This window comes from Hyaena hyaena, unplaced genomic scaffold, assembly GCF_003009895.1.
Source record: "Hyaena hyaena isolate Hyena2069 unplaced genomic scaffold, ASM300989v1 scaffold_964, whole genome shotgun sequence".
Lineage (NCBI taxonomy): Eukaryota > Metazoa > Chordata > Mammalia > Carnivora > Hyaenidae > Hyaena > Hyaena hyaena.
This window is the reverse complement of record NW_024081597.1, coordinates 669982-694926: the sequence shown is the minus strand read 5'-3', so window position 1 is coordinate 694926 and position 24945 is coordinate 669982. Positions and strand designations below refer to the sequence as shown.

Below are 24945 nucleotides of genomic sequence, written 5' to 3'. Positions count from 1 at the left end.
ACTATTTCAATGAGCAATTACAAAAACTCTTGAAACAAATGAAAAAATGGATTCAGCAAAGAAGTAGGAAGTCTCAACAAAGAAATAAAAGGTATGAAGAAAAACCAAATGGATGTGAAAATACTAAAATGAAATAAAAACTCAGTGGATGTGTTCAACAGCAGAATTAAAGAAATAGATTTTTAAAAACCAATAAACATGAAGAAAAAATAATAGAAATTACCCAATCTGAACAATAGAACAGAGACTGGAAAAATATTAAGATAAAATAATGAGCAGTCTCAAGGATCTGTAGGACCAAAGCAAAAGATCTAACATTTATGTCAAGACTTGTCTATCCAGCATTCTCTATCCAACAAAAAGATCCTTCAGGAATAAAAGGGAAATTGAGACATTTTCAGATGAAGGAAAAATAAGAGAGTTTTGATAGAAGACCTACCTAAAAGAATGGCTAACGTAAGTTTTCTCAAAAGAAAAGAACTAATAAAATATGGAAACTTAGAGCCTCAGGTAGGGAAATTGAAAAAGAGAAGGTAAAAGATGAATACATGCAGTAGACTTTACTTCTCCTCTTGAGTTTCCTAAATATGTTTGATGGTTGAAGCAAAAATTGTAACACTGGCTGATGTGGTTGTCAGTGTGGGAAAGACATAAGAGCAATACCCTTCTCTTTTTAAATTTTTCACGAAAACATTTCAAAAGACCTGTACCCAATATACTTAATTAATTATTTTACTTTAACTTATTTCTCTTCAATTTTACCCATTTTGTTAAGAAAACAGAATATATAATGTGGTAACATTGCTTTAAATTATTGATATCAGTGCTTTATTATGCATATATGTATATATGTTTGTTTACATATACATATATACACACATACGTATATATACACATACAGAGCTGTCTGCAGTGATTTTCTCTGAATGTTGATAAAAGTGGTGCATTGGGGTTTGATATGATTATCAAACTTCTTTGTACTTTTTGTTATGTTAAAGGTTTAAAACAAGTATATATTTTTATTACAGAATCATTATCGTTTTGTTTAAAAATTAGTAAACCATAAGAGACCCTTAACTACAGAAAATAAACTAAGCATTGCTGGAAGGGAGGTAGGTGGGTGGGTGGGTGGATGTTCTAAATGGGTGATGGGCATTAAGGAGGGCCCTTGTTGGGATGAGCACTGGGTGTTATATGTAAGTGACGAGTCACTGAATTCTACACCTGAAACCAGTTTTACTGTAACTAACCAGAATTTGATTTTTTTTTTAATTTTTGAGAGGGGGGCATAAGCAGGGGAGGGGGAGATAGAGAGAGAGAGGAGAGAGAGAGAAGGGAAGAGTCTGAGCTGTCAGCACAGAGCCTGATGCAGGGCTTGAACCTTGAGATCATGACCTGAACTGAAGTAGGACGCTTAACCAACTGAGCCACCCAGGTACCCCTTAACTAACTAGAATTTAAACAAAAAATTGAAATAAAAAAATAAATATTATGAATCAAAAGAATACAGCAATTGAAAATAGACTATTTAAAGGAGAATTACAATTTTATTTTTTAAATATTAGTGATAGACTCAAATTAAATTACACAATAATGCAAATACTGAAATTTAAAATATCCTGCCAGAAATTCGGTTTCCTTGGGAGTTCCATTCACATTTTCCATGTGACACAGAAACTTATTTTATGTTTACCACAGACACAGAAACTTATTTTTTATGTTTACCACAGTCTTGAAATCTAACTAAAAGATGAATATCTCTCTCTATGTCAACCTCTTAGTCTCTCTTAACGCATATATACACACGTGTGTCTGTGTGTGTAGACTCATGTTCATGGTAAATAGTTGTCTTCAAAGTTTTTATATGGTGAGAGCCAGCTTTTCTTTTTAAATGAATAAGTGGCAATTGTCATGAAAAGAATTATATTGATGTAGATTTTCTTGAGGTGTAATATTCTACATGGTGAATATACTTCAAAGAGGTATAGCTCTATGACACTGAATTTGCTGGAAATAAAAGTTAAATGCAGGAACTAAAATATATAGGACATGGGCAGGTGTAGTTAGAGAAGCAATTTGTGTCGGGGGGGGCGTGCGCATGCACATTTAGGAACATTAGGTGTCTGGACATGAGCAGCCTCATGCAAGGTAGGTTTCCTGCATATGCGATGTATGCAAGTTAGGATATGTGATTTTCTGCACAGAAATAATGCCTAAATAAATCTACCTCAAACTATTGCTGTCCCTCAGAATGAAAACTCAGGTTTTCTACAGAAGCCTACTGGAGAATACTGAATGTAGAGTTAAAAGACTGCCACTTACTGATATGTGACCTTTAGTAATTGGCCTCCCTTCCAAAGTGCTAGACTCCATGTCCTTGTTGGTCAATACTAATTGCCTTGGTCACTGTTTTCATCCTGGACAGATAATTACCTTGCCTAGCTATAGAAGAATAAAAATGACCTTTCCCCTCATCAACTGTTACTCACATGGCATGAAAATTCAGCCCCCTGTTGATAGTCACCCAGTCAATTCAAACTAAAATTAACTGGGGTTCTCCAGGTTATTCCTTTTATTTTCATACCAAGGACCATTTATTTCCAAAGGACAACTCTTTATTATGAACTGCTGATCAAAAAGATTGATTGGTGAAATGGAGATTTATTGTAACAAATACCTATGCACTAGTATTTGAATAGAACACTAATAGCTTTAATAAATAAACCCCCACATCTCAGTGGTCTAAACAGTAAAAAGTTTGTTTTTCATTAATGTCATGTCCAATGCTGATATACCTGATAGATGGTCTTATATGTGGTCGTTCCAAGACCCATGCTTTTTCCATCTCATGACTTCTCCTTGGGACTTTCCATTCCTCTGGCAATGGAGAAAAAGGCTATATGGCTTCTTAATTTCTGCTCAGAAGTGATACACATCTCCATCAAGTTCAGCCCGGAAGTGATATATTACTCTGTTCATGTTGCTTTGGACCGATTAGTCTTTTAGGCCTCTCTCCTTTGACAGTGGCAGAGAAATAATAGGTTCTGACCTAGCAGCTGCTTCTTGATAAACAGCTCTACATTGTAGAAGGAGAACACCAAATTTTGGTGGTCAGTAAGCTGTCAACAACTCATCCAGGAGCATAAGCCCAGGTGAATGTGGAGCTCACTTCATGTGCCTCCCCTCTCTCAAAGATCACTGCCTGAGTTGGTTGCTCTCTAATTCCTTCAAATGGTTGTTTTATATATTTTGTCTTGGATTTTGAGTTGTCTGTGACAGAAGGGTAATTCTTACACCAACTATTCCATGACGGCTGGAACAGGAAGTTGTTCTTGATGTTAACCCAGCCCTTCTGTTTTAATTTTTTTAAATATTTATTTTTGAGAGAGAGAGAGAGCAGGGCAAGGTCAGAAAGACAGGGAGTCACAGCATATGAAGCAGGCTCCAGGCTCTGAGCACAGAACTCCCGAAGCTATGCAATCATGACCTGAGCTGAAGTTGGATGCTTAACCAACTGAGCCACCCAGGCACCCCTAACACAGAATTTCTTAAACCTATTTGACCATGGAACCATTTTTCTTCATATAATAGTTATTTAAAAGGCTTTGAAAAACATTTTTGCAGAGTAAATCTATACCACCTCCATTCCTTTACTTGTCTCCCCAGATTTTTGCTTTTGTTGTTGTTTTGGTTTTGGTTTTGTTGTAATGGTTTGTTTTCTAGAGAAATTTGAGTTTAGTTCAGTTTTGTCTAATTGATCAGATTGTTAAAGTAGGCAAGACTAAAGACAGTTGGAAAGCAATTGTACTGGATTACAAGACAGATGAAGTAAACACAGTATTCTCTAGCTCCACATGGGCAGAACAGAAAAGTAGGAGCGCTTGCTATCTGTTGCTTAGTAAATACAAGATCTTGTATTTCCTGCTTTATCTCTGTGAGCCAGTTTGTAACCTGCAAAACAAGGAGTGTTCTTGAGGTTAAATGAGACCCATTATCTCATTTAATAAATAAATATCTAGTAAATAAGAAGGAACTTAATACATATGAGTCTCCTTCCTTCCTTTTTCTTCTTTCCATGTTCTCCTAGTTAGTAAGGCACTAACTTAATTATAGTTAAGTTAGTTGTGCTATTCTGCTACAAACAATGACAATTATACGAAAAGAGGGCAGGGAAAGGATGAGGTAACTGTATAGGCAGCTCCCAGTTTATAAACACTGAGTTTCAAAAGTACTGCATATAAATAGATGGTAAGGTTCTCGTAAGTTAGAACCTGACATTCTTACTATTGGTGCCCCACAGTTAACTGGCCATGAAGCTAATGACTGAGATTTGAGCCCCTCATTTGTCTTGGCTCCTAGGAGTGCAGGGAGATGTTAAAAGTTGTAGAATGTTCTAAGTGGAAAGGGAAACATGGCTATGTTAGCATTTCTGATAAATTGCTGAAAGAGCTCTCAGAAACAAGGGTTTGATTCTCTAAGTTTCGGCGGGGGGGGGGGGGTTGTTGTGATTTATTTTGTCACTCTAAATGAATATTTACTTTTGTACCTAATTTTGTACTTCTGATTTATTTTTCTTAAAGATGGCTTCACAAATTATTGAAGTTTCAGAACTCAAACACATGATCTGTTCCTGCCCACACTTTTGGTACCATCACCTGCTACTATTCTGAAAAGTCCCAGGGGTGCTCTCCTCAGAGGCCACTCTGATGACTGGAGCTGCAGATAGCTTTCTTATACCTCTCCTTCCCTCTTCCCACAGAGCTCACCTCAACATCACTAGTTCAAAGGCCAGCTGTTTGAGCCTTTGCCAAGACATTGTGTCTCTATACATACACCGGCTCCACAGAGGAGAATGACCTGGGTTCAAGACTCGGGACCCAAAGTGTGCAAGGAATTAGGATAAAGACACGTTCAAATAAATGGGGCCCTTGGCAGTAATTGTGCCTCAGGGCCACCCTTTTGGCTCATTGTGGATTAGGTTATTCAGGCACTTATGCTTTTATTAAATATAGTTTTTGAGCTCCCATTATGTGTCTGTGGGGTTTTCTGCAATCCTGACCTTTACTTGTACCATTTTCCAATGATAACATTTTTCCAGAGTACAAAACATTATCATTCCTGAACTCTTTTGTTAGCTTGGTGACTCCTGAATGGATTTATATGAACTGGTTTAAGAAAGGTAAAGAAACATCTGTATTCTGTAGCATCTTTTTTTATTTGTAATAGTTTTCATTTCATCCAAGCTTTACATGCCCAAAGTTGTTCAGAACACAAGATGAGAAGGTTGACCCATTGCAAAGAAGATCAAGGATAAGGTAACCTCAGAAAGAAAACCTCAAGGCAAGTGTGAAGAACAATGTGCTCAGCAGGAGCCCAGGATGAGGGCCTTTGGAGGAGGGGCAAATACAATTTATAAGCCTTTAGAAAGACTTAAGTCAGCCTCTCCAGTGTTTGGCTTCAAGGTGTCAGAGTAGGTTTTATAGGTCAACAGTGTTCTAATGATTATCCAAGCTTCTCCCCCTTCAGTGGGGAAGGCCCCAGTTTTATGGAATTACCTGCCCACTCAGCAGGCTGGGTGTTAGAATTCAGAGCAGACTGCCCCTCCTCCCTGAAAGCAGCAGGCAGCAAAATAGGTCCGGAAATTCCTGAGCATTGAGAAGCCAGCACTAATGCAATTACCTGAAATAAAAGAAGGGGTCAGATAATAAGGGGCAAAGGTTTTTCCTTTTAAAGTAAAGAGCCAGGTAAACAAAACCAGCTGCCCCTGGAGCCAACAAATTCTCCTCATTAAATGTTTTAAGAGGCTAATGGGCATAAGTAGCTAATTGTAGTACAGCCCTAAAGACTGAATCTAGGGTTCTAGAGAAAGGGGAGAAGGAGGATCAGGGTAAAAACCTGGCAGGCAGAGGTAGAAAGGAGATGAGACCTGCCCCTGGCAGAGGATCCCAAATGGCCAAAATGGAATTAAAATTAAAGTAAGAGTAAGATGATTTGACCTGGAGTCTCTAATATTTCTATCAATATCCTGTGGGATGGTCACAGCTGGGACAGTTTTAAGTTTATATGCTAGTACAATAGGATTTGGAATAAGTTTTTAAAATAACTAATTATGGGAAATTTTATGTGCATTTACTATGAAAATCTCCGAAAGGCTATACAGCAAAATGTTAACACTGGTTTTTTTCTAGGTGTTGGGCTTAATGGTGATTTTTCATATTTTAATTTTACTTATGTGAATTTTCTCATTTGTCTATAATGAACACTTATTTCTTTTATAATAAATAAAGGTGGGGTGCCTGGGTGACTCGGTCGGTTGAGCGCCCGACTTCAGCTCAGGTCATGATCACACGGTTCCTGGGTTCGAGCCCGTGGCAGGCTCTGTGCCAACAGCTAGCTCAGAGCCTGGAGCCTGTTTCAGATTCTGTATCTCCCTCTCTCTCTGACCCTCCCCTGCTCATGCTGTGTGTGTGTGTCTCTCTCAGAAATAAATAAAAACATTAAAAATATATATATAATAAACAAAGGGCAAAATTTTAAATAAGGTGAAAGGTAGTAAACTAGAAATAAACATTAATGGGGGTAAGAGAGTTGGTGAAGGAATTGGTAAGAGGTTTTAGTTACTTTGTATATTCTGCCATGTTTGCCACCTCCCCAGATGTGTGCTTGATACAACCTGCCAATCTTGAGGCCAGCAGAGGGAGGAGTAATGGTTGCTGATATTGAGCCAGACAGGCTATTTGTCCACACACAAAGGTTTCAACCTCATTGCATTTGTATAGTTCCCAGAAACGTTATTTCTACACAGCCTCTCTTGACTTCAGCTTTTAGTTGAACAACTCGGCCACTTGTGGTTTGATCCTAAGAGATGCTGAAATTTCAAGAAAGCTTGAAGGAAGAATATGATTTACTTAAAAGTGGCCATCTACGTGTTTATAGAACCAACTATTCCGCCAGGGTTTATGTGTGAGAAGCCAAAGCACCTCTAATTAATGAATTTGCTTTCTCTCAATCCTTACTTTCTTCTCTGATTTATTTGGTTTTCTGACACTTTTGTAACCATTACTAAATTAATTAACTCTTTGGAGAGACTGCTTAATAGCTAAGAATCATCTTTTTGTCTTCCCAGTGAGAAAGACAAAGGAAAGCAGAGAGAGTTGCCCTCAGGTCACTGGACAGTCAGGTGGAATCCAGTCCCATTTCCTTTTATCCAGTCTTGGTTAGAGATCACCATCTTCATCATTTTTAATGATTTAATCTTACCAAATAGTTATGTCAGGCTATTCCAACTCCTTCATGTCCCAATCTAAATGATGTAGCAGGTCCCTTACCACAGGCAGTCACTATCAGAGAACCGAAGATCTGTAACAGGCAGGAATTTTTCAAATAACCAGATTATTGACCCTGAATGTTTTCTTAGAAGCATCACATTTATTTTTTAATATAATTTATTGTCAAATCGGTTTCCATACAACACCCAGTGCTCATTCCAATAAGTGCCCTCCTCAGTGCCAATCACCTACTTTCCCCTTTCCTCCAGCCCCCCAAAACCCTCAGTTTGTTCTCATTATTTGAGAGTGTCTTATGGTTTTCCTCCCTCTCTCTCTGTAACTTTTTCCCCCTTCTCCTCCCCCATGGTCTTCTGTTAAGTTTCTCCAGATCCACATATGAGTGAAAACATATGGTATCTGTCTTTCTCTGACTGACTTATTTCACTTAGCATAATACCCTCCAGTGCCATCCACATCTGGCAAATGGCCAGATTTTATTCTTTCTCTTTGCCAAGTAGTATTCCTTTGTATATATAAACCACATCTTCTTTATCCATTCATCAGTTGATGGACATTTAGGCTCTTTCCATGATTTGTTGTTGAAAGTGCTGCTATAAAAAAAAAAAAAGTGCTGCTCTAAACATTGGGGTACATGTGCCCCTATGCATCAGCACTCCTGTATCCCTTGGGTAAAGTCCTAGCAGTAGAAGCATCACATTTATGAAGGGTAAATGTAGCAAGCTAATTACCCAAGGGTACCCAAGAAAAAAGCTTAGGTTTTGTCAGATTCACATCTATGGTTAAATTGGCCCCTCCCTTAAAAGCGATACTAAATTATGGGGGACCATAGTTCAAAGTACTATGGAAATAGTACAATATATATGTGGATTTAAGGCTGCACATGAAAGTTACTGAAACTTCAGTATGATATGGGGATTCCTTTGACATCCAAATGTAAATTTAACTCAGACTGAAGTTATTAAAAAGATAATGTGGTGGTCAAAGTGGAAAAAGAAAGGACTCCTAGCTGAGCCAAATGTAGATAGAGGCAGTGCCCAGGGCCATATATGAGAAGGATTTTAGAGGGTCTCTGACACCTCTGTTAACTTTTTTTATCTTCTGGGAGAACTGTAGCCATGGCTTTCTCCATTACTCATAGTCAGAAAACCCAGGTCTTTTCCTGTCTCAACTTTTAACTGTACCTCCTCCTCATATCTCCATGGCCTGTTGTTTATTTCCTCTCTGATGTTCTCTGAATCTTTGATATCTCAAACAGCATCATTCGTCCCCTTTGACAAACCAAAAACCTACATGTTTTTGGCATCAGTGTTCTCCAAAATATTCTCTCTTACAAGCTCCTGGTTATCACTGATTCCCTTCCTCTTTCTCTTATACTCTATAGAACCTTTATTTTATTAGTTCTTCCTTCACAGCCTCTCACTTTTACTTTGTTCCATGACCCAGATTCTTGCCTGCACTATTGAGATAAGATAACCTTGTCACACTGGTTTCCTGCCTGGAGCTCTCCCCTCCACAGTCTAATTCATAGTCCACAGAAATAGCCTAAGACCAACTGAGAATGATTGAATCCAGCTTGTTAAGTTAAAAGTGGGGCCAAAATGGCTCTCAAAAGTGTAAGCCAAAGTTTTTATTGGAATTGCTTCCCCATATGTCACATGAAGGAGAAATTGGACTATTTCTTGGTCCAAGAAAACAGCCATTGAGTGGACAATAAGAGGGAGCAAATTTTAGACTTATGTTAGAAGATCCTTTCAAGCTGTCATACAGTGGAACAGTAGTGGTAATATATGAGAGTGGGTTCTCTTTCCTAGATAATCACTTCTCAGGGATGTTAAGCAAGTTTACATGCTTTAGACCACATGGTCATTAAAGTCTTCTCAAACTCCAAATTTTTGCAATGGAAACACAGCTCTCTCCATCCCTCCCTTTGCCTCCCACCTACTGGGAATCCAGACAGAGTCTGTTCTTGCTGTTCCTTACTTCCCTCATTCCAAATCATGCTCTCCTTCAGGCAGATATTCCCCTGTACACCTCATCTCATGCTTTTACAGTCTACGTTGCTGCTTCCAGTAACCTGGAGGGCAAATTTGGTTACTGAATACCTTTTATGTGCCAGGATCTATGCCCAGGATTTTTCTTGAGTAAATTGATACAGAATACCCTGAATACTGTGGGTTTGGGATTCTTTTTAACCAACTTCAAAGAAATGGAAACCTAACGTCTTACAGGTGGTAGGTGACAAAGCTGAAACTGAACCAGGGTTTTCTAGGTTCCAAGTTCTGAGTACTTGAGAAAAGAGACAGAAGGAAAGAGTGGAGGAATGGGAGGCCTCTCAACTAATGACTAGGTTGGGTAGGGAGGGCATTCATGAGAATCCTACACATTGAAAAAGTGCATGTGGTATTTTTATTTCAGTAAGTATTAAACTATATGTGTTACCAGCAAAACTTATAAATTCTGATCTTTAAAATAGTTACTGAAAATTAACAGAGAGAAAAGAAGGGACTATACTATATTTGATTAAAACATAAAAGAACACTAATTACAGTTGCATTTGTATCATGTGCCTAGTAATCATATAATATAGTAACAAGTATTCATGTCCTTTGGTGTGCATTAGATTAACATTGCATGAATTATTTTTAATTTTAATATTACTGTTTTTGGGGGCACCTGTGTAGCTTAGTCGGTTAAGCATCTGAATCTTGATTTCTGCTCAGGTCACAATCTCATGGGTCAGGAGGTAAAACCCCATGTAAGGAACTGTGCTGACAGTGCAGAAAATGCTTCAAATTCTCTCTCTCCTCTTTGCCCCTCCCCTGCTCATGCTGTCTCTCAAAATAAATAAACATTTTTTAAAAAAATTACTATGTTTTAATATACGTAACTTCTATGTAGCGAGCTATCTAATCACAATTTTCTTTAAAAAATATGAAATGCTAATAGTGAAGTACTGATAGGAAGAGGTTAGGGTTATAGGTAATGAACATGGACATACCCAGCACTGTATGTTGTACATCATAAATGATTATTGGATCTGAGTCTAGTATCTATACCAGGAATGAAGTGAAAGGTTATGTTATTGTTTTGTTTTATTCACTAATATAAGTCACCACCAACTTTTCAAAATCATGCACTTTGACATAGTAATTTTAGTTTTAGGATTCTGTATTCATATATAATTTAGTCATCAGCCCCCTATTGTTTATGACCCCATCTTTGCAGCTGAAAATGAAATTATAAAAGAACTAAGAGTTGCTGAATGTCTAGTATATGCCATACACTTTAGGTTTAACTGCTTAATCATTGATTAATCCTGAGAAGTAGATATGTTACCTCTTTTTTTAATGTTTATTTATTTTTGAGAGCAAAAGAGACAGAGCATGAGTTGGGTAGGGGCAGATAGAGAGGGAGAAACAGAATCTGAAGTAAGCAAGCTCTAGCTGTGAGCTCTCAGTACAGAGCCCAACGTGGGGCTTCCACCCACGAACCATGAGATCATGACCTGAGCCGAAGTTGGATGCTTAACCAACTGAACCACCCAGCTGTCCCAATATGTTACCTCTTTTAAGAATAAGAAAACTGAGGCCCATAGAGGCCAGTATCTTGCCCAAGGTCATATAGGTAGTAAATAACTGATTTGGAATTTGAACTCAGATATTTCTGGGTCCAAAACCCATATTCTTTTCAACATACCAATGGTTTAAATATTGGATTTCATGAAAATGTCTGAGGTGGTGAAGGAGGCCAAGGGGAAGGCTGAACTCACATCTCACCCTTGCGTCAATTAGAGCACCTGTTTTACAATTTAAAAAAGTTTTTAAACATTCTAATACATCATGTATTGGTATGGGAATTTAAAATTAAAAAGAATTTTCATATTTCTATAATATGTACTGATAGGTTGATATCTTATTAAAAATGAAATGATCTATCATTAGCCATCAGATGGGGAGACCTGACTGGGTTGGAAAAGGCACCCAGGAGTCACAGGCATTTATTTTAATTCAGTTGATTCAATCTGAAATTTTGTAAAAATGGGGATGGGGAGGTTTAAGATAATAAAGGTTACCTATTGCTGGGCCAGTCTCAGCTTAGCCTTCAGAGTAAGGATTCACAAAGTGGGACCTGACAAAGCTGGATCAACCCGTTTTGGTCAAATGTTCACAACATACTATCAGCACAACTAACATAACCAATAAAACCCACAGTGAATGCTAAACTTCTTACTATTTTAGGAGAGGGCTGGAAGACTTAATCTGTCTGATTTATTTATTTCTTCATTCATTCATCCATTCATTTATTCTGGAGCTGGTAGGAGAAGATTGATTACAAAATGAGCTGGAAATGAAAGCTTTGAGAATCACTCACTACACTATATCAGATTTTTGTGGTCGGTATTTGTTTTCTTATTTAAAGATGTGAGAATCTATAAAAATGTTTGAATATTCTTCCTAAACCTGTCACTTACCTTTACTACTTTAAGGTGGGGGTAGGGGTGGTATGGGATGGGTGTTAAATTACTCTTCCTAGGGGGAACAAAAAGTAAGCTTTCCCCCATTACTTAATTTGTATCATGGATTCCTGTCCACTCCTACAAAGCAAGCAGTGCAGGTTCATGTGACAAAGATTGGGAAAAAAAGACTATGGGCCACAAATAGAGGTAGAAATGAAGAAGATAAAAAGGAGATTACTTGTTTGAAAAGCACCCAGGGTCAAAACTTTTCAGGATGTGAGAGCCCAAGTAAACTTTGGGCTATTTCCTCAGGTAACAGAGACTCTGGCTAGAAAAATGTATGTGTAGTCTCCTGCTCAAGATTTTACCTGATTCTTATTTTATTTTTATTCCAGTTGCTACATTGATGGCCGGGTGGTCAAGGTGATGGACTTCCTGAAAACTCGCCTGTTAGACACACTCTCTGACCAGATTAGGAAAATTCAGAAAGTGAGTAAAAGTCTCCTGGGAAGAAAGAGTGAGTTTGAGGGTAAGGCAAGGAAAAGGTCCTGGGGTCCCAGATGGACATTAGCACAGTGGGAACCAGGGTAGAAAAACAGTATAGTCCACAGCTCCCTTTCACAGCTGATGATTGTTGTTTATTGTTTTTCAAATTGAGAACAGTTTGAATGTGCCATTTCAAGGGCCATTTCAAGGTTTAAAAGCCTCTCTATTTTAATAACAGCAATTTTGTAATGCTTGTTTCTAAATTGTGAGTTTCTTAAGGAAGACTAGATTTGCTTTGTTATTTTCTTTTTGCAAGGGTTTATGAGGGCCTAGTTTAAGGAGAGAATGATTATGTTCCTTCAGTGAAATTCTGGTCTGGGGCATTGGCCATATTTATTGGTTCTAAATAGTGTTAAGTATCTCAGCCATATTTACATTATTTCTAGATGTCTTAGAATAGCCAAGTAACACCTTACTTTTTTAGAAATGTGGGAGAAGCTATATTATATTAAGTAATGGCATGTAGGTCCTAATGACAAGGCACCTTTGGTCAACAGTTCTCAAACTTAGTGCAGTCAGAATCACCAGAGATTGCCCAGAAAGTTTAAGTTTCACTCCTGATGTTCTGATTTAGTATGTCTGGAGTGGATCTTAGATATCTCTTTTTTAATAGTCATCTGTCAAGTCATTCTACGCAATGCAGATAACATCTTGAAATACACTGGATTAGTTAATTCTGAATTGTAAAGACCTTCTGTCTGTAATTTCCATCTGCCTCTACAAAATGATGTCACATCTTTTGTTGCGTAGTCAGATCAGGTAATGAGGTAATGAGGACCTTTTGAACATTCAACTACGTCTTGAGAGGATTAAACAAATCTTTGCAGAAAAATAGCAGTGGGTCAACCCCTATTAATATGGAATGAATGGACAAATGAATGAATGGCTCATGTATAAAATTAGCTGTGAAAGAAAATCATTATTTGGATTAATCATAGAAAAGCACTTTTGATTGGTACAGTGGTAGTCTGTACCCTTTTTTTTTGGTATTCAAATCAGTGTCCTGTTCAGATTACAAAAGCTTTTTGAGTCCTCTTGTTCTCAAAGGGTTTTAGCAGCTGGGAAGCCTCAGGCCTTCTGGACTCCTGTACCCCAGTCTATCCCTCTGGGGATCAGGTGCACTGGCCAGCATCCTTCTCTGTTGCTGCCTCCTAGCAGGCAAAGCCTAAGCAAACTCAGTAATTTGAAATGTCTCTGCCAGTCTCTGTTTGACATTTATTTAGGTTTTAATATTTAAATATTTAATATTTACTGGGCACTTAGCCATTACCAGGCAAAGTGCCAGGTGCTGGGGATACAAAATGAAATAAGGCATGGTCTCTGCCTTCAAGGAACTCAGAGTTTTAAAGTTTAACAGCTGCTTTGAGCAGGTTGAGAAACATTACTTAAGGCAGTCAAATGTCACCGTATTGAACACTGCAGTCTACTAAGCACTTTATGCTAATCTAATATTATATATTATTCTCTAAAAGGAGGAAGGAATGCTTTTCATTCATTCATGGAATGTCTTTCATTAATTAATTAATTCATTCATTTATTCTTCCATCAAGTAGATATTTATTGAGTGTGTACATGTTCTAGGCATGATTCTAAATGTTTGTATTACAGCAGTGTACATGATAGACAAGTCTCTAAGTTTTTACTTTTCTGGTATCAAATCTAATGATCTGCTCAAAGGGCTGTCATTGGAAGTAAAATGATTCAGTGGTATCATGTCACTGAGAAGGAAGGTTCTAACTGTGCTCTTGTAATTATTTAGTAGAACAGTTAACCTTAGGTCAGAACTAAGACAAAGGTGTTGGGGTTTAGGTTCTTCCCTTTCTCCCCACTACCCATTACTGTCCACCACTGCATACTTCTTAACCACCACGGAAGGTTCAAGGACTGAAATAAGTGGCTAAGCTTATCTTCTGATGTGTCTAGGCAGGGCCAAAGGAACTTAAAGAAAAGGGCTCATACCCTATGTACAACTGAGATTCACACCTCTCACAGCATGTCTAGTGGACTTGGATGGAAGGGCCAGGTGCAGCTGCAGGGAGAAACAATGGAGCCTCTAAGAGAAATGACCTGTATGAAGAAGACACCCGGCAGGCGTTGCCTAGAATTAGCAGTAGAACCTGATCTCGCCTGTGGCTATTGCAGATAGAACATGCCAGAGATCCTTTCAGGCCTAACCTTGGGCTCTGGTTATGACTTGCTGTGCAGCAAATTACCCCAAAACCTAGTAGCATAAAACAACCATTTACTGTGTCTGTGTGTACAGACTGTGTCTGTGGATTCTATGGGTCAGGAATCCCCACAGGGCACTGTAAGGATGTCTTGTCTTTGGTTCATGATGTTTGAAACTTCAACTGGAAGACTTGAAGGCTAGGGTGACTCAAAGGCTGGTGACTGGAATCACAAGGCTTATTCACTCACACGTCTTGCAGTTGATGCCAGATGTCAGCTAGTATCTTTGTTGGGCTGATAACTGGAATACCTACATGCAAACTGTCTATGTAGCCTGGGTTTCCTTCCAAGATTCAAAAGTCAGATGCCCAAGAGAGAGCCAGGTGGAAGCTGTACTACCTTTTCTAACCTACCCTCAGAAGTCACAGGTCTTCACTTCAACCATAGTCTATTCATTGAGACAGTCATCAAGACCAACCAAGATTTGAGGAGAGAGGAAATAAACTCTTCTTGATGTGAAAGTATCAAGATTCTGGAAGAACATTTAAAACTAGAATTATTTTTCCAGTCATCTTTGGAAAATACTGTCTGCCACAGTTTCATCTGCCCTGTATCATTTAGTAGCCCTTCTATCATTTCCCTGTCTAGTTTCTTTTTCCAACTTTTCTTTTACAAAGCTCTTGCCAGATATTGCCTTAAATGGGTATCTGCTGGAGGTGTTGCTGGATCACAGATTCCCCAAGATTTGATTTATGGGGTAGACGTTCCATTGGCTGTACAGCCTGGACCCAGTGGCGAGGGCCTCCAAGATAAGAGTCTCTCTCACCACAACCCAGGATGTACTAGGTACTGGTCTGCTCTGGGGAGATGGGGACTGCGAGACCAGAGAAGGGCCACCAAGTTTGCCAGTTAAAAAGTTGCTTTGGCTGTTCCTGAAGTCCCCTGTGGGTGGAAGGTGGGGTTGTTGGGAGAATTAGAGTCCAAGATGCACACTGGCACAGACTGGCCAGACTTCTTTCTGCAAGCTTCCAAAACCAGTTTATACAGAGTTCAAGTAAGATTTTAATGCATATATAACTACAACCCTCATCTAAAATCCAAAAGTAGAATTTTTGTTTCTACTCTATTTTGAGAAGATCACAGAAATTCTAATGATCCCCCTTAGGCCTACAGTGATGAGAAAAGGGCAGATTTCCTACCAAAATCAATTCATGAAGAAGTGGTGATAAATCAGTGATGAGACTGTTTGAATAAGAGATAGAATATAGGATTTGAAGTCTGATGGCTTGGGTTGGAGTTCAAGCTTAGCTGTGTAACTGTGGGTTGGGTTATTCACTTAACTTTTCTAACTTTGTTTCTTCATCTGTAAAATGAGGGTGCTAAAAATACTCTCATCTTTCCCTTTTATGGAGATTAGAAAAGTCACATGTGGCCCTTTTTTGTTGATTGCTATTGAATGCTAATCTTATTGCTATTATTATTGTTGCTTCAGTTATTATAGTTTTTTATGTCCTTATTTTATTTTGTTTTTATTTTTATTACAGTAAAAATATGAAACACTTCACAAATTTGCATGTCATCCTTGCACAGGGGCATGCTAATCTTCTCTGTATCGTTCCAATTTTAGTATATGTGCTGCTGAAGCAAGCACTATTATAGTTATTTTTAATAATAATTCATATGACTGGAGAAGCTTCCTGCTACCTTTATCCTCAGCTTGTTCTTTGCTTTTTTCTTCTTTCCTCTTTCTTTGAACCCTGGGGAGTATGGTAGGTGATATTTTTGGCATCTGAAAGGCAGTGACTCAATTGCTAAAAACAGCTGTGGTTTTCAAATTTGGACTGCCACTTACAAAAAAACTCTCAATTTTCTGAGCAGTGGGCAAATTTTGATTATATGAAAATCTACATTATGTATTTGAAATCCAAAAATGACAATGTTTGGACAAGCCATTCCTTTGGATGATCTACACATTCTCTCCCATCTATTAGAATAAGGATAATCATCTGTACTTTGGGAGATGAGTCAGGGGAAAGAGTTGAGAATCTAACAATGTAAGCAAGAGTCAGATGGGAAAGTAAGAGATGTTTCGGATACAGTGCAGATGGTATAGTGTGGATACCTGGGCTGACTCCAAAACAATGACATAAGAACCAAGAAGAACCACTTTGGCTTAAGTCACTTGGACTCTATGATTTGTGTCTTCAACTCCTGGAGGAACCAGAAGAGGAAATAACACTTTTTGATATTATTTTCAGCAATTCAATAAACACAGGAAGGAGTTGGTGAAATCCCAGCCATAAGGGAAGTATTTCCAAAAGTACTGTCCATATGATTGCATTTTGAATACTAAATAAACTGAACAATTTGCTTCCCTAATATCTGAAAAATTCCTTCCTTCTTCCTTCCTTTCTTTCCTTTACTTGTCAACTGTTTATAGCATTGTTAGTATTTTCCAGGGCCCTGAGGATAAAATGGCGAGCAAGACTTTCATGTGGTCCAGACCTTCTGGTCTAGTGGAAAAATAGTTAATGAAGCAAGCAATGATAATAAGAGGTGATGACTCTTATAACAGGGATACATAGGATACTATGGGAGCCCATGGTGGGAAATATCTATCTTGGTGTGTAAAAAAGGGCAGTCCTTCTAGAGAAAGTGACAATTAGGCTAATCCCTACAGGATAGGCACCTTCTAATTTATTCACTTCTGAGAGTGTGATCAGAAGACTACCAGTGTTAAATATACATGGTGGAGAGAATGGCTTATATGGTTCTTATTATGACCATTATCATTCTTTTGTTAATATCATCATTGCTTATAATATTTAATAAAGATGAACTCTTTTGACGTGTCTTTACTTTTTCCAATATATGAGAGTTGCAGGATCAAAGAAGTAGGTAAGGCATAAAAAATTAAAAAAAAAAAAAAGGGACACCTGGGTGGCCTAGTCGGTTAAGCGTCCGACTTTCGCTTAGGTCATGATCTCGCGGTTCGTGGGTTCGAGCCCCGCGTCGGGCTCTGTGCTGACTGCCGGCTCAGAGCCTGGAGCCTGTTTCAGTCTGTGACTCCCTCTCTCTCTGACCCTCCCCTGCTCTCGCTGTCTCTCTCTCCTAGAAATAAATAAAACATTTAAAAAAAAAATTAAAAAAAAAAAAGAAGTAGGTAAGGCAGGAGAATATTTAACCCTTTTAAAATAATTAATAGATAAAGAGGAAGTCTTTGCTCTTAGCCAACCTTCTGGTTTACCCACTTATTTGAACCTCCTAGTATATGAAAGGGGAAGGGAATTAAAAAATAACAGTTATTCTTGGGGTGTCTGGGTGGCTCAGTCAGTTGGGCGTCCAGCTTCGGCTCAGGTCATGATCTCGCAGTCTGTGAGTTCGAGCCCCACATCAGGCTCTGTGCTGACAGCTCGGAGCCTGGAGCCTGCTTTGGATTCTATGTCTCCATCTCTCTCTGCCCCTCGCCTGCTCACTCTCTGTCTCTCTCAAAAATAAATAAATATTAAAAAAAAATAACAGTTATTCTTGAGTATTATACAACAACTAGAAGCACAGCTAAAGGAAAAATGAGGACAACGACAGTGTTAACCTCTCGTGAAGAAAACTAGAAAATGAAAATGATATTACTAGGGTAAGAACAGTAGTATCACCACAAAAAGCCGTGTTTGATTCACTCATTCATTTGTTAAAGTCTCATTTCAGTGTACAATTGCCTGTTTACCATAATGCCTATCGTTTGGCAGATGCTTAATAAATGTTAGTGGAAGGGAAATAGGCAGGAAGGGGAAGGTAAACAAGCAGAGTGAAAGAGTGGAAAAAGTGTGAGAAGTATAGTAGTGTCTCTTTCTCATTCACATTTGGATTTGCTATTCTGGCTGTTCACATACAGAAGAATCTAATCTGCTCCTAACTGTGCGGCAGTGTTGACTAGATAGAAATTGATTCAGACAACCCTAAATGGGCTATGCTTGCATGTAGGCATAGTAGGAGAGTTTCTTCTGGGTATGTGTTTAGGGGTGAAGGAAAGGCCTCTTTGTTGATCAAAATAACATTTCAGTCTGTTTGCTAATGCCAGATATTTCCATTGAAAATAATAACCTTTCAGGGACACTTGGGTGGTTCCACTGGTTGAGCGTCCAACTTCGGCTCAGGTCATGATCTCGCAGTTTCAAATTCGAGCCCCACCATCAGACTCACTGCTGTCAGTGCAGAGTCTGCTTTGGAGACTGTCTCCCTTCTTCTCTGCCCCTGCCCTGCTTGTGCTCTCCATCTCCCAAAAAATAAATAAATATTTTTTAAAAAATTTTTAAAAAGGAAAAGAAAAAAATAACCTTTCATTCTACACATTAGGAAGAGGATACAAACTGTAAATAACCTGAGAAGAGGTAAACCACACTAGTTCAAAGTCACACTAAGGTGTTAATGTCAAATAGAAGGTCCTTTCCAAAGAGCAGATTTGCATAGGAGGGAGGAAAAACACAGGCCAAGGATGTACTCAAGAGAGTCAGAGTACCCCAAATACAAATGGTGCCACATGAATATCTTGGAAGACATCCCTGAGTGTTCTAAGTTTTATGGAGACTGAAGCTCATACAACAGGAAACTCTTTAAGAAAAGTAAAATAAAACAAAATTGCATGTTTTAGAAATATATCTGACCACATGAACACAGTACTAGGGCCCCCTTCCCAGGATACCAGCAGAGGCCTGTGAGAATGGGAAGCTGGAAGTTTGAGCTTCCTGAACTTCCCAGTAAATTAGTTTCTGTGACACCACTTGGCTGTGTATCTGCAAATGAGACAGGTGACCCAAGGGAATCTTTGGCTTTTCTCTTTCACATAGAAGACACTAATAATAAATAAGGGAATCTAGCTGGAAAGGTATGTTTACCACAAAAGAGGTCCAAAGTTTTAGTTGTTGTCATCTTATGAGCCATATCTCCTTGATTCTTAAACACAAATAGATGTACCATAAATTTAATAATAGCCAAGGAGTGGGGGAGATATAGGAGATAGGGGTAAACAGCTGGCAAGTCTCAGCTTACAAGTTTCTTTTGAGATTGATTATAAAAGAAATTTTCTGATATCAAAACCATTAAAATGTGAAAAATGCATTACCAACTTCAGAAATATAGTAATCATATTATTTTTTAGGATACAAATGCCATTTATTAAATGCATCATATATTATTAACCCATTGAAGAAACCAGTCACTTACTCAATGCCACTAGTAGTAAAATTGGAATTCAAGGCCAGACCTACCTAACTCCAGAGCCTACACTCTTATTCAATCCACTCTTCTTTTTTTTCAATTAAAAATTTTTGTTACTGTTTATTTATTTTTTGAGAGAGAGAGAGAGAGAGAGAGACCGAGTGTGAATGGGGGAGGGGCAGAGAGAGAGGGAGACATAGAATCTGAAGCAGGCACCAGGTTTCATGCTATCAGGACAGAGCCCAACATGGGGCTTGAACTCACAAACTGTGAGATCGTGACCTGAGCCAAAGTCGACTAAGCCCTCCAGGTACCCTCAATCCACTCTTCTGCATCTGCCATACTCGTTAGCGATTTATTTTTAACCAATATAATATTTGTATTCCTAACCACTAAGGATTAGGAAGGCTTTTAAAGAATACTGAGTGTCCTGATGAAAGAACATCGATTTGATGCCACAATCAATTGATATAATCTGGTGTAGGTGTCCCGGAAGTGAGAGTTCAGTGAAAGTTATATACCTCAATGTTAGGTAATGTCTAATATTACCACAGTATTAGATAGTGGAAGAGGACGGGGCTTTTGAGGGAGTTATTTGCATTTATTCACTGGACTTCATTCTTACATCTCATGTGCACAGGCTTTTGGTCAATGCATAGTGAGGTCTGGTTATGTGCAAGGCAATGGCAATGCAAAAGTATATGCTACCTATAGACACTTGGAGGCATAGCCCTGGGGCCAAATTATGGTTTGGGGTAAAAAGCTTCTTCAGGAGGAAGAGACAACTTGGAGTGACCTTCTAATATCCCACATGGAAGGGGGCATTATATGGTTTGCCCTGAATGAGAGAAAATTACTTCTGAGTCTGGTAAAGCCTATGACTTATCAGTGGGTAGACTGTCCAGTATGCCTGGGGATTGGTTACTCATGAAAAAGAACTGGGAAGGGAGAAAGAGTCATTCTTGTGTGAGCAGCTGCTGCTTTTAGCACTTATCCTTGAACATAGTCTCTGCTTTGGGACTCTGTGATATCTTCTTCCTTATTGTCTTGTATATGCTAATAATTTCCGTGGCTCCCCTGTGACTTTATCTTCTTTGTGTATTCTCTTATTTTAATTTTATGTTTTGTTGGAATTATATACATTCGCTTTTCTGTGGTTGGAGATAACGAGAACAGAGAATGCAATTTTAAGTCCTAAAAATGACACATAAACAGAAGCCACAAATTAAAAATTGATCTGATACCAAAAGAAAATCGGTAAATATGGCACTCCGGAACAGGGAGACGATAAAAAGCAATTATACAGAAAAAAAATTAATGAAACTGACAGGAAGTACATTAGACAGAAAAAATAATTCAGGAAGAATGTGATGAGATATTAGAATGGCTGAGCTCAGAATAGCCTAGCTTGTCTAACCTAAGAAGGACATATTAAATATGGAGGCATTTTAGTCACCCAGCAGCTTCTAGGTCTCCTCAAATAGGAAAATTCAATTAGAAAGTAGATAGAACCCTGAAGTGAAACTGTGAGGACTTGGTGTTTGCTCGTATGGTTTTGAGGTTATTAGTTATCTTCACTGAAACTTGGTCTTTTAAATAGTAAAATAATATGCCCCTCATTTATTAACAAATAAGTTATTTAATTATCTTATTATTTAATGTATATTAACTGTATATTTGATGTATATTAAGTTAGGAAAGTAACTGTCAAGTGACATGCCAGGTACTTAGATACTTCTATAAGGCACACAGAAAGGGAAAAAATGTGGCTTTCTCAAGTGTTTGTAGTATAGTTGAAAGACAGGCAAACAGAAAATTATAATTCAGTTTAAAAAGGTCAAGGTCAGAGATAGGTTTGAAGAACTTTGGAGCCCAAAGGATAGATGAATTAATTTTCTAAAGGTTTGAGGAAAGTTTCACAGAGGAGGTAACATTTGAAATAAGCCAGAAAAAAAATCAGACAACATGGAGGAGGAGTGAGTAGAGGATGAGGCGATTAGTAAAAACCTAAAGGAAGGTCATGTAGTTTGAAAATGGTAAGCCCACTCTGTGGTAAACCACTTGTGGGGAGGAAGGGAAAAAGAGATGGCTAACAGGTAGTATGAAGGGTCTAAGATACCAAGTTAAATGAAGCACTTGGCATGTATCCTGTGGGCCAGTGGTTCTCATCATCATTGCACCATGTCTAACATACTCCAAAGGACGAATAGATAAAACAGAGCAGGGGTTGTGTGTAGTTACTGGCTCCTTAGCTTTTTTCCCAGTTAGGGAAACATTTCATACTTTTGGTGAATGAAAAGAATGTTATTGGGACAACTTTGAAACCATTCTTTTTATTTTTAAGTAAATCATTTGTAGATCACTTTCAATATTATCATAGCACATATACCAGCTAACAACACATGTGAGCACGTGATTGAATGCATTTGCTGGTAATCGCCAAAATACACAAGAAGAGTGGACAGAAATGCAGAATGTTACTGAACTCTCACCTGGACCTCTAATTAAATATAGTAAATAGAGAACAAAGAGACAGGGCCACCCCCAAGAAGAGCTTTGTGCATAGGTGAGGTTTAAGAAGCTTCCTGATGCTCTTTGGCTCCTTCAAACCAGTGATTAGGGACCAGTTCTGGTCACTCAAAGAGCTACTACTCTTCCTGAAGTCCTGGGGAAGGTTGATTTCCAAGTAGATGAGATGCTGGAATTAATGGACTCCAGGTTCTTTTGGAGGTTGGGCCTCCTGCCAGGGCTGATTAGCCCAGCTGGCCTGTCCACTATTCCTGTTTTATTGCTTCCTTTCTCATTAAGGAAGGTGTTGGGTTTGGATAACCATAAACAACATGTCTGCTGCTACAGGGCCACCATCTCTTGCACAGCCAGTGGCTGAAGCCAGGCTCTCAGGAGTCTTTTTTAAAGACTTAGATCACAGTTTTGGAGAAACAGAAAAAGGAAGCCAAAGTTTGAAAATATGCTACATAAAATGATTATTTTCCTATTTCTCTCTTTTTCTTTTTCTTTTTTAATTAAAAGTGGCAGGGAAAATAAAACATTAAAAAGTAAAATAAAATCAGTACTGTTTTTACCTCATTCTGTTTTCTCTCTCACCCCTGATCTCTCAACATAGCCACATGGAACAGTCCTGATGTCCTCAACCCTTGAGATGGGAGGGAAGGGAAGGCTTCCCTTCATATCAGCCTGCCCCCAGCAGGCCCAAGGAGTCTGAGCAGCCACTGGCCATTTGCTGAGCAGTTCTGTGGGTTCCTCATGGCTCCCTTGTCTAGTTGGCCCCAAGAGCCCAAGATTTAGGACAACAGAACCCCTGCGAGGCGCCAGCCAGCCACCCCTCTCTAACCTCACTCCAGTAATCTCAACACTTATACTTCTTCCCCTTCCCCAGACAACGTGTTCCTTAAAATGACCTTCGTTGGCACATCATTTCTCACTAGGAACTGTACCCTTGTTCTTTCCAGTCCTGCAATTTTCTCTCTTCCAGCACAGGGAGAATCATATTTACTCAGAAAACCACAGTGTTGAACTATAGCCCTCGGTTTCTTAGAGTTTCACTTTCTAAGGGAATTTTGCAGCTGGTTCCATCTGCTTGTCCTAATTTTTTTTTCTCTTCTCTTCTCCCCATACTAATTTCTTCCCCAGTCTTAACCAGCACCCAGCCTCAGTACCTTCCCCACATGTCACCATGATGGCCTTCTTTGCTCATGGTAGACATACAATTCATCAAACCTCTCACCATGCCCCAAACAGTAAATGCTCAGAAAATCCTTGTTGATTTGTACCAACTACTCCCAGAACTTTTAGTATTAATACTTTCTGGGAACCTCTCCCCTGCAGAATATTTCATAATGCTGGTTTAGGTTGTATATAAAAGTTCTACCTCACTGTGTTTTTTGTTCTTATGGCTTCTTTAGACAAGGACAGGAATTACCCCTGTGCTGAGAGTTCATAAGTAAGCTACTCTGAATGCTAATTATGTTAATATGAATAATCCATGTGTCTTAAATTTTAAGCAGGCTTTTCCTTGCTAGTTAGCATACATCTGGGCTATTACCTACCTCCTAAAACATGTCCAAAAGAAAAGCAACCAACTCTAATGTTAGATTGATCCAAGTCCAACCCGTGAGCTTTACACAGGAGAGTGGTCTAGGTTAACAGGTTGACTTTAGAGCTTACCAGCAGGGGTGCCTGGGTGGCCCATTTGGTTAAGTGTCTGACCTCAGCTCAGGTCCTGATCTCAGAACCACATTGGGCTTTCTGATGTAAGCACAGAGCCCGCTTTGGATCCTCTGTCTCCCTCTCTCTCTGCCCCTCCCCCCTTCTCTCTCTCTGTCTCTCTTTCTCTCAAAAATAAATAAACATAAAAAAATAGCTTACCGGGGCGTCTGGGTGGCTTAGTCGGTTAAGCGTCCGACTTTCTCTTAGGTCATGATCTCGCGGTTCGTGGGTTCGGGCCCCGCGTCGGGCTCTGTGCTGACTGCCAACTCAGAGCCTGGAGCCTATTTCAGAGTCTGTATCTCCCTCTCTCTCTGACCCTTCCCTGCTCACGCTGTCTCTCTCTCTCTCCTAGAAATAAATAAAAAAGATTAAAAAAAAAAAGCTTACCAATAAGCCAGACACACCTTTCCAAGTGCTTTATAAATATTAGGTCATTTAAATATCATAGAACGCTCTGAGATGGATATTATTGTTATTATTCTGATTTTACATCTGAGGAAGATAAAGCACAGAGAGATCACACTAGTCAGTAAACCACAGAATCAGGATTCAAACACAGTGAATCTGTGTGCAAAGTCCATGCACCTAATCACTACTTAGTACTACCTCACCAATAACAGCAATTTTTAAATTGTTTCCTTCCGAATCTCCCTGCAGGTTAGATTCAGATGAACTTCTATTTATACTGTGTGCCTGCAGAGTCTTATGTACACAGTATTTTATAAATCCGACTATTTTCCAGAATCAAGTCCTCGTTTAAAAGAGATAGACTTTGCGGGTGTCTAGGTGGCTCAGTCAGTTAATTATCCGACTCTCCATTTCAGCTCAGGTCATGATCTCATGGTTGGTTTGTGAGTTTGAGCTTAAGATTCTCTCCCTCTCTCTCTGCCCCTCCCATGAGCTTGCTTCCTCTCTCTCAAAATAAATAAATAAACTTTAAAAAGAGCTAGACTTTGTTTTTTTTTTTTTACAAATAGTTTATTGTCAAATTGGTTTCCATATAACACCCAGTGCTCATCCCCACAAGTGCCCTCCTCCATGCCC

The 24945-nt window shown here is 38.8% G+C and overlaps 1 protein-coding gene and 1 non-coding gene across 2 annotated transcripts in view; one reads left to right on the top strand and one right to left on the bottom strand.

The window, feature by feature from the left end:
• Positions 1-12140: 12140 nt before the first annotated feature.
• Positions 12141-24945, top strand: part of LOC120223178 (inactive heparanase-2) — a gene marked incomplete at its 5' end in the record, with an annotated part of 160844 nt that continues 148039 nt past the window's right edge. The window contains one exon of the mRNA XM_039221205.1: positions 12141-12234. Within this exon, the coding sequence (XP_039077136.1) occupies positions 12141-12234 (94 nt within the window). The remainder of the gene's footprint in view (positions 12235-24945) is intronic.
• Positions 16006-16111, bottom strand: LOC120223186. Its single transcript, XR_005526222.1, has one exon. It is a non-coding gene; the product is annotated as a U6 spliceosomal RNA (small nuclear RNA).